At 40.1% G+C, this 10908-nt stretch overlaps 1 protein-coding gene across 5 annotated transcripts in view; it reads right to left on the bottom strand.

Annotated features, from left to right (window-relative positions):
• LOC137372731 (very long chain fatty acid elongase 1-like) overlaps positions 1–10908 on the bottom strand; it is an 89210-nt gene that overhangs the window by 2184 nt on the left and 76118 nt on the right. For all 5 annotated transcript variants that reach the window (XM_068036899.1, XM_068036894.1, XM_068036896.1 and 2 more), the window contains 4 exons: positions 9947–10027; positions 3037–3093; positions 1207–1312; positions 781–917 (listed from right to left, as the gene is read on the bottom strand). In XM_068036899.1, coding sequence (XP_067893000.1) covers positions 781–917; positions 1207–1312; positions 3037–3093; positions 9947–10027 — 381 coding nt within the window. The remainder of the gene's footprint in view (positions 1–780; positions 918–1206; positions 1313–3036; positions 3094–9946; positions 10028–10908) is intronic.

Genomic DNA, 10908 nt, shown 5'->3' with positions numbered 1-10908 from the left:
CAAGAGGCAATTTGATGGGTGTTCAAAATCATTAATGGTTTTGGAGTGTAAATAAAAAAGGGGGAAACAGTGTCCAGTGACAGAGGGGGTCAAATTTAAACGGCGAATGGCAAAAGAACCAGAGGCAACATGAGGAAACTTACAAGCAGCAAGTTGTGTTCTGGAATACACTGACTGAATGGGTGGTGGAAGCAGATTCAATAGTAATAAAAAAAAAAATACTTGAAGGGGGAAAACAATTTACAGGCCTATGGGAATAATTGGATAGCTCTACCAGAAGATCCATGACAGGCCAAATGGCCTGCTCTGTGCTACATCACTGATTCTATTCAACATTAACAGATTATTTGGTCATTATTTCGGGCAGCTTGTGTGCCAATTGGCTGCTGTGTTTCCTATAATTATAATAGTGACTCACTTCAAAATTAGTTCATTGGCTGCAAAGCACTTTGGGATGTCCAAAGGTCATGAAAGGAGTTATACAAATGCAAGTCTCGGTTACTGGATTTTCCTTCCCTGTAGAGTTCAGAACTATCCTCGATTACTGACTCAAATCATGAGTATCTGAACCGATAGACTGGGTACAAACACCTGCCTAGACCATTGTGCTAAAATACATCCCCACTACCTAGTCCTGAAATGAGAAAACCTCAGCTCAAAACATCTTTTCCTCCTCTAAACCAAAATAAAAGTGTTCTTTACTTTTAGTATAGATTAAAAGGGGATACTGCACACCACCCCTTCCCACAAACATCTAAAAACCAAGACAGTGACACTGACCAGTTGGATTGCCGTCATATACTTTTTCCACCAGAGGTATTTCTGAAAAGCTGGACCAGCTGCAGACAGTCCATAATAGAAGTACATGATGACATGGACAATAGAGTTCACCATGGCATGGAAGGATCCCATACCACCTGAAAGAAACAGCATTAGCTATTATTACAGAACAAAGCCCAGATGCTGTGATTCACCTAAAATCAAACAAAGCAACAGCTTGAATTTACATAGCAACTTGCTTTGTAGGGGATTTATAAATCAAAGTTTGACAGAGGACATATTAGGGTAGATGACCAAAAGCTTGGTCAAAGAGGGTGTTAGGTGAACTAAACTTGAGAGTTAGACATGGACAGTGTTCAGAATGACTTCAAGTTTACAGAAGATAGAGGAAATCCAATAAAAGAAAAAAGGTCAATCTTTCCATACCTGGTCCAAACTTAACTCCCCACCACCAGGTCCAAGGCATGATTGAATGGTGGAAGATGTGAAGGAAGGTAATCTGACTGTTCTTCTTCCGCAAGACAAAGAAAACCTAAGTCAATAGAATGAGAGCAAGAAAATACAAAAAAAATCAACCCAAGCAGTTGTATTGAACAAAAGAAAACAAGGAGCAATGACAATTACTATAGTCAAACAATGTTTGAATATTAAAATATAATGAGATTCAAAGATCTGCTTAGCTTTATTATTCAAGATCACCCATCAAAATAAAACAAATCTTCCTGGGGGAAAGTATGCAGAGGATGAAGAGATTACTTAATATAGAATCCATGTTACATTGGTAATGTCCAACCCCCATTTCGTTTAAAACACGTACAAGTTGTGTTTTAATTTTAAAAATTATTTTAATTCAAATTGAAAGAACATTAGCGATATGGTGACACAAGACACTGATGTTTCCAAGTCCTATATTACAGGATAGCAGTTTACAGATTCACCAGTCAATCCCCAAACTCGTTATACAGGTGTTTGGGGGGATGGAGAGAAAGTGTGGGTTTTTCCTCATGGAAAGAGGAAAATTAGATCGGAAAAAGAGAGCATCATCCCAGAGTCATGGACTTCCTAGCAGCCAATTACAGAACCCAATTAGTGGATGTCAATGTGCCCGTTGTGGAGGAATACATGTTTAAGACCTAAGTAAGAGATTAAGTAGGGTAAAGCTTTTGCTTTGGGCATAGTTATTCCAGTGCAAATTGTACCCATTGAAAAGTGTTTTTTTCTTTCCCCATCCCAGAGTTTCTGCTGAAACACATTTGCATATTGTGGAATGCAGAGTCAGGTATAGTGCAAATCAGTTTGAGGTTTAAAGTGCAATTTGAAAAATACAATACTGATATATTAAAGTGTGGTAATTTGTTAAAGTTTGATTAAACTGATCTTTCAGTTGCATTAATCATAAAAATAAGCATTTTAAAATCAATGCCAAACACTTGTTAACAGAGTTTCAATTATTGAAAATGTAAAAGCCCACAAAACAATTTTCTAATTTGATTGGTGTACAATGGAGAGTGCCTTTGAATGATTTTTTTTTTAAGTTACTAAGACGAGTGTTTAGGACCTAGAATGCACTGCTTGAGTGTAGGATGGAAGCAAATTCAAAAAAAGGGAATTGGATACGCACCTGAAGAGAAATAATTTGCAGGGCTACGGGAAAATAAAAAAAAGGATGGAGGAGCGGGACTAGCCAAGTTGCTCTTGCGGAGAGCTGGCATAGACATGAAGGGCCTCCTTGTGTTGTAACCATTCTATATGATTCTACATGATTCTACATGCCTACTAGTGTCCTTGCATCCAAAAGTTCCAGCTTAATTTTGAGTCTCCTCGAAGGCCTGCAAACAAATATAATTCGCATAAACTCTCATTATGATTGATTTCATTTTGGGGGTCTAGCCAGTTTTTTGGGCAGGGCCTATTTCTAGCAGTTTTTATTTTGCACTAATTTTAAACATTCACAAACTAGAGTTGCGCTGAATATAAATTGCACTTAAATTCTATGATTTTTGTGCCAAAAGCAGCACATGAGATGAAACTGCGGGTTGAAATGTTAACAAGCAAAGAATTAATGGAATGTAAATCACATTCCACAAAAAAAGGTGACCAGTGAAAATCAAATTAACCATCTGAAGAAAAATATAAAAGCAGCAGGGTGATGGAATTAAAGCTGAGCTTCCAATTTGCAACAAGCATCGATAAAAAGACAAATTTGTATGGTTCTTGTGATTAATATTTGGGTCCGAGTGAAATGGTCATACTCACTGTATCAAACAGTTCAACGAATTTGGAAAATAAAAACAGCCATGCCACACGCACCATCTGGAAAAAAACAAACTTGGAGCATTACATATGAAGCACAAGCAGCTGAATCCAAACTGGCTTACTAGAGTCTTCAGGAATCAAAGATTAATCTGCAGAACACTAAGAAACCAGGGAAAAATCCACAAGGAGCAATAAGTTTTTTCAAGTTTGTTCCCCCCCTATTTTCTGCTTTCAGTTATTAAATCATCAGATAGTGCACAGCCCTTTTCCCACATCTAATCAGTAATGAAGGATCTTTTCACTTTCTAGTTGAGAACAAAGTGCCTCAAGGATGGATGTGTCAGGTGTGCGATGGTCAGGTGTGAAAGAGAATATTTCCAACCAGGAATTGGCTACCCTGCGTACACTCAAAACATGAAAGCAAAAAATATTCTTATATTTGTACATTACACCGGTCACAAGCCACTTTTCCCATCACTACAGTTTCTATGAGGCAGAATGGGTCAGATGCATTTAAAATGGACACTGATGTAGAGGTAGGGGTGGGAAAAAAGGGTTGCTGGTGGCACTAAAATTACAAGAGCAAAATATTGCTGATGTTGGGAAAACAAAGTAAAAACAGGTCAGGCAACATCCAGAAAGAAACAGGAGTTTAAAGTTTCTGGTTGCTGGTCTTTCATCAGACCTGGAAGATGTCAGAAATTAAGTTTTTAAAGCAAGTACAGAACCAAGGAGAAGTGGCAGGGGGGTGGGGGGAGGGCAGGAAAGATTCAGGTTTCATTTCTGTAGGCAGTATTGTTGCCTTAGTGTGAAAATACTTTCTGCCCCCATGGACCCAAGCAGGTTGTAATTTTGCTGCTGTCCAAGGGCATTCCTACTTCTCGTGTCTCTGTGCAGCATAATTCACTTACAAATCAGGACACCAATAGACCTTCCAATCACTATACAGCAATCTTCAGAACAAAATGAATGCTTCCTCATCTTTAAGTAGACAGGAGCACTGATGCTTTAGAATTTTTTTTTTTTTAATTTCAAAAATATACTTTATTCATAAAAATCTGTAAATTACATGGGATTGCTGCTTCAACACCACACAATTAGTAAATGCAAATTCAGAATCCTCAATACATATGATCTCACCCATGCCATCATGGAGAGTGTAGTTAAATATTTATCCATTAGAAATTCAGTGTTGGTCAGGGGCAGTGCTAAAAACAGGAAAGAGAGAGAACAAGGACAAAGTCCTAAAATATTCAGTGGGCAAGTAGAATATGGAGCCTGGATGAGAGAAGGTTCAATCACTGCTTTATGGTCAGGCAGCTGATCTCCATTAAAGAGACACTGGAGCCACTACAACTCAGGTTATGGAGGGGAAATCATTGAAGGTCTCCCTCTTGATAATTCATGAGCCCTGCTGAAAAGTGAGTATAGATGATTAGATTCTGTATTACCGTTGCCCAGCTCTCAGACCTTGCCAACAATCCCGATATTAGGAGAGGGGGAAGGTTCAGTTTGAAGAACCCTCTATGGCCACCATTTGTGCTGCTTGCTTGATGTTCCAGGTTTGAGCAGTGCAAGAAGTGGCCTCCCCATCTCTAATCCAGCAGCATGACAAGTCACAATAAATTGGAGTATCAGACAAGCAACGTAATTTACAAAACACAAACAGTAATAGTATGATTAAATTTGGAGGAGTATTCCTCCTTCAGCTGACTTGAAGAGCTGAGAGGTGAGAATCACCACTCTAATCTAAAGAAGCCCATTTGATCCCATCACTTCATAGTAAAAACTCTACCTTTTACAGCATCTAATAGCTTCTTAAATGAGCTCAATGTCTTGAGCTTAACTACATTCCCAGACAATCCATTCAAGTTATTAGGATATATCTTATGCAGAGGCTGCTGATATTGCTCTTAAACTCACCTTATGACTTTTAACCTATGCCCTCTAGCCCTACCACACTGACATATCTGAAATTGGAATAAAGAAAATAAACTAGATCAGCATTCTTGTGTACTTTTTAAAAAAAAAGTCCCTTCCAAGACATCTCCCTTTGAGACATAAAAACCCCAATTTTGATCATCCATGGAGCTTTTCAGCCTCACTTTCTCTCTTGCACTTCCGCTAGGTTACAGCACATGTTGGATGTAGGAATCACTGCTGAAATGTCAGTTCAGCACAGTCACCAGGCTTACCCCCAACAGCAGCACATTTAAGCTTTGTATCAGCCAGCCATAAAGCCAAAATTCTAATTAAAACTGCACCAGTATTAGAGAGCCAGAACAAACAGCCCCTTGGTGCATTAAGCAAGCTGTACCAGGAGGTACAGGTGACTTTGTACTGGCAAGACTCCACTATTCAGAATGCCACTGCAGGAGGTACAGAGCACCAGCAACGGTTTCTTTTAATTTTAAAGAAACAGGAAAGGCAGAACCAGGGTGCCAAGAACAGCAATTAGCAAAGGGAGAAACAGAAAAATAAGTTTAAAAAAAAAAGGGGATGGAGGGAAGAGACAAAAAAAAAAGATTAAATTGGTTGATTTCCTAGATTGAATTTTTTTTTTGAAGAGGTGACTAAAAAAATATGAACTTCTGGAAGGCATTTGATAAAGCCCCTTATAACTGTTGGCTAAAGTTGAAGCTCAAGGAATACAGAGCAAATTATTATTTTTTTTTTTAAACTTGTATAGAACACTGGTGTGGCCCGAATCGGAGCATTATCTCCTGTTCTGGGCACCACACTGAAAGATCTTGAGGCATTGGGAAGTGTACAGGATAGGTTCATGAGAATGGTGAACTTCAGTTACAAAGATAGATTGGAGAAGTTAGAGGGGAGATTTGATAGAGGTGTTCAGAATCATGAGGGGCCTGGACAGAGAAGATAGGGAGAAACTGTTCATTGGTGGACGAAGAGAACAAGAGGGCACAGATTTAAGATGACATTTGTCAAAAGCAGCAATAGCAACAGGAGGAAAAACTTTCACACAGCAAGTGGTTAGGATCTAGCATGCACTCCCAACCTGGAGGCAGGTTTAACTGAGACATTTAAGTGGTAATTGCATTGTTATCAGAAAAGGAAGAATGTGCAGGATCACAGAAAAGGCCAGGGAGTGGCACTAGGTAAACTGCTCTTTTGGAGAGCCAGCACAGACAAGACAGGCCAAATGACCTTCTGAGCTGTAACAATTGAGATTGTGATGTTGATCTGTAGAGGTCTAAGCAATGAGTCAGAGTTTAGGGGTCAGGACGAAAGGGAACAATGGACCAGTATTCTAATTGGTAAAATGTGACTAGTGCAGTCCTACAGGAGTGTGTTGGGACCTCAAATATTCATCGTATTTATTAATGAATTCGATGACCAGATAGAAAGCCACATATCCAAGTTTGCTGACAAAGATAGGAGTTAGACCATGGATCACCCATGTCACTAAATGGTGGAACAGGCTTGAAAGACCAAAAAAAGACACAGGAGACAGCCCATCACTGGTCAGAGATAGCAATGGGGCATAAATTAAAAAGGAAACTGTGGGGCAGGAAGTGAAATCAATCAAAAACTGATTGTGGGGGAGGGGAAGGGATGAAGTTAATTATGTAATCTCTGCATTGAACTGAGAAATCAATTGAATAGACTGCACTGAAGAGGCGAAATTAAATTAGGCACTGAACATGTTTGGTAAAAATAAATTAATAAAGTTGGCACAGAACTGGAGAGCTGAAATTAATGAACTAGACACAGCATTGAAATAAATTAACACTGAGCTTGGCACTGAATGAGAGTTGTAAAAATTAAATAAAGGCTACACTATAGCAAAGAGGGAGCCAAATCAAGAGCAGAAGAATAGGCCCCAGTGCAGCTTCCACACTAGTTTTCCCGGCCACAGGAGTTAGCTTTTAAAGCACAGGAACACAAGTTTTCCAACAGCGTCAAAGTTTCAAGAAGGCAGTTTCTACACAAAGCTGCAGGAGCTATTTTCCATCCCCCACAGGGCAATCTTCAGGTGGTAGCAGAGAATAAGCACACCTGGAACAGCTTGGGGGGGGGGGGGGGGGCGTGGTGTAAGAAAGGGGGTGCAGGGGTTAAAAAACAGATCTGGAGCAGGGTGCTTTTGTAATATAAAATTAAAGCAGTCAAGGCAGAGAACAGGTCTTTGCAAGTTGGGGGTGAAGGAAAGAATGGGAATATTCCCAGTCAGCTGCATGCAAAAATGATAGGGGTCAGGGAAAGTCAGGCTGCAGACAAGATGCATACAGGAGAAACTGAAAAACTAAAAAAAAAAACCATGCAGGCAAAGAAACAGGCTAGTATTGGGCGGGGGTCTGAAAAGCACATTGCTGCTGAGATACATGGCACAAAAAGTAGTTGGTTTGACTTTGGCTTGCTCTCCGTAAAGCCTCCAATGGATGCAAAGTTACCCAATTTGCTGCCAGCATTCCACTGATAAGCTGTTATCAGGACATCAGACTGATTGCCAGGAAATAGAAAATCCAGTCACCTGCACTGTGAAGTTGAACTTTCATAAGCAGTGAAGGGAAGGAGTTTGTCCAGAGACACAAGCACAGCAGTTTATTAATAACTGAGTATAGGGCTATAAAGCAGTTTAAGTCATTGGCACAAGGAGCATCTTTAATAAATGGTTCCTATATTAAATGCACAGATATATTCTAAACCTAAAATAAAATACATCAGTTCCCCACTGTGGCTGGCATGTAGTGACCTCAAGCATACAACTCATTTGTGCCACAACCCAAGGTTTCAAACATGAACCTCATTGTGGGAAATTATAGAAAGCCTTGGACTTTAGCTCATCTTTGCATTAAAAACTATTTTTTTTTAAACTTTTAATTGGTAACTTGCCTTAATGCAAGTGATCAAATAGTCAATGTTGCAACTATATTTACTATTTGACTAGGACATTGCCGATAAGCAGTCACTGGTATTTTAAGAATATGGAGTTTCCCAGTGATTCAGTTGGTAAAGACTGCATACAATTGACTTGAAGGCTGCAGAGTGCCTATTGAGTTGGTAGGAGGATTGTTACCATTGGCCTCAGCTGGCTGGGGGAAATCATCCCAGGTCCTAGTTGCTAAATCACAATCCAGTATTGGAAAGGTGATCAGACAAGGGCAGGTTTGAATACCCAACCAACACCCAATGCCATGGATTGTATGAATGAAACGGTCATGAGGAGACAGCAGTGTAGCGCTTCACAGCTGAATGAGCAACTGAGGAGTCATGAATGCAAATCCCCTTGTGGTAAATGGTGACACTTGTTATTTGTGTGTTATTGCAAAGCCAAAAATGCTACGGATTGTCATTAAAAACCCATGTGGAATGTTCTTCCACCCAGTCTGGCCTACATGCGAGTACATGGTTGGCTTGTTCTCTGAAGTGATCAAACAAGCTGCTCAGGTTATACAAACAAAAATAAACTCGGCTATCACCTAGAATACTAATAAGTGTATTTTGCCAGCAAAACTAAAACTTGGGAGAGCCAACAGGGCATAACTAGCACCCGTGGAACTATGCCCCAACAGGAGTTATACTTTCAGGCAGGAGATAAAGTAGCAGTGGGGAGGACAAAAAAAGACTATTCAGTGACTCTAGGTTTCCAGTCCTGCCACTGTACTGTACCAGCTGAGTCACAATTGGCATTTTATGTGGCTGTGACAAATGTAAACTTTCCCTCCTCATCCTGTCTGCAGCCTTTGACAGTTGACCACACCATCCTCCAACACCTCTCCACTGTTGTCCAGCTGGGTGGGACTGCACTCATCTGGCTCCACTCTTAAATAATCATGGCCAGAGAATCATTTGCAATGGCTTCTCTTCAGCTCCTGCACCATTGCTTCTGGTGTCCCCCAAGGATCTCATTAGCCTCCTATTTCTCATCTACATGCTGCCCCTTGGCCACATCATCCAAAAAGGACAGTGTTGGTTTCCACCTGTACACAGACACCACCCAGCTCTACCTCACTACCACTTCTCTGCCTCCACTGTTGCCAAAGTATTGGACTACTTATCTGACATCCAGCATTGGATGAGTAGAAATTTCCTCCAATTAAAAATATTGGAAGACTGAGACCATTGTCTTCAGTCCCCACTCCCTCTTCCTGGCAACCGTCCGACATTAAGCCAGTCTGTTAGCAACCTTGGTGTCATATGAGCCAGATACAAGCTTCCAACTTCATTCTTGCTATCAGTACGACCACCTATTTCCACCTTCAGAACGTCACCAGATTTCAGCCCCAACTTAGCTCATCTGCTGCTGAAACCCTCATTCACACCTTCATTATCTCTAGACTTGACTATTCCAAACACTCCTGGCTGGTCTTCCACATTCTGCCCTCCATAAACCTGAGGTCATCCAAAGCTCTTCTGCCTTTACTCACACCAAATCCCATTCTGCTATCAACCCTGTGCTCACTGACCTACAATGGCTCCTGGTTTAAAACAGTCATCCTGGTTTTCAATTCCCTCCATGGCCTTGTCCCTCCCCATCTCTAATTTCCTCACGCCACAACCCACTGAAATATCTGTGCTCCTAATTCTAGCCTCTTGAGCATCCATAATTTTAAATCACCCTCACAACTTGTGGCCAAACATCCAGTTGTCAAGGCTCCAAGTTTTGGAATACCCTCCCTACACTTCTGTAACTCGCTCACCTCCTTTAAGACACTCCTTAAAACCTACCTCTTTGACCAAGGTTTTGGTCATCTGACCCAAAATCTCACATGGCTTGGTGTCATTTTGTTTTATAATGCTCCAATGAAGCACCTTGGGACTTTTATGTTAATGGCACTATATAAAAAGTACAAGTTGTTATTTATTCAAATCAGAGTTAGAGACTATGAAAACAGTTGAACCTTAGAATGGCTGAAAACAAAAGCAAAAAAAAAGGTTCACCACTTACTCGAAGAGCTTTGGGGCTATTGGAGTAATCCACTGGATCACATTGGAATGTATATCCTGTAGCCCAGCCAGCCATCAAAAACTGTGGAAAAGAAAAATCAGCATCAGGATTAACATTCCAACCAAACAAAAACAAACATTTACAAATTGCAATCCATTATTAAAAGCTATTAGCAGGGCATTTAGAAAATCATAATACAAATCAAGCAGAGTCAATATAGCTTTATTAAAGGGAAAGTGTTCAACAAATTTGAGCATGTAATAAGCAGGGATGGATAAAGTGGAACCAACAGATATAATGTATTTGGATTTTTGAAAAAAAAAGGTGCTACATAAAAAAAATTACTGCACAAGCTAACAGCTCATGATGTTGGGGGTAATATATCACAATTAAAGGTTTGGATAACAAAACAGCTGGGATAGATGACAAACTGTAATATAGATTGTAAATAGCTGAGGCCCCAGCACTGATCCTTGTGGCACCCCACTAGTTAATGACTTAGATCAAGGCTTAGCCAAATTTTCTGATACAAGACAGTTGTGAGAAGGATACAGTCTACAAAGGGATATAGATCACTTAGTAAACCAGATGGAGTATAATGTGGGGAAAATGTGGGGGAAAAATGTGGGGGAAAAATGTGGTAGCAAGAATAGAAAAGCAGATTTAAAATGGAGAGGCTGCAAAATGCTGCAGTAGAGTGATCCAAGTGTCCTCATAAGAAACAGAAAAGTTAACATGCAAATATAGCAAGTAATTAGAAAGGCAAATGAAATGCTGGCCTTCATTTCAAGGGGTAATTGAATATTCAAGTAGGGAAGTCAACTGTACAGGCATTGGTGAAACCACACCTAGAGTACTTTATACAGTTTTGGTCTACTTATTTAAAAAGGAAATACTTGCACTGGAGGCAGTTCAGACAAAGATTTGCTAGTTTGATTCCTGGGCTGTCTTATGGAGGAAAG

Source organism: Heterodontus francisci, chromosome 8 (genome assembly GCF_036365525.1).
Source record: "Heterodontus francisci isolate sHetFra1 chromosome 8, sHetFra1.hap1, whole genome shotgun sequence".
In the NCBI taxonomy this organism is placed as follows: Eukaryota; Metazoa; Chordata; class Chondrichthyes; order Heterodontiformes; family Heterodontidae; genus Heterodontus; species Heterodontus francisci.
This window is presented reverse-complemented; position numbering and strand designations above follow the sequence as displayed.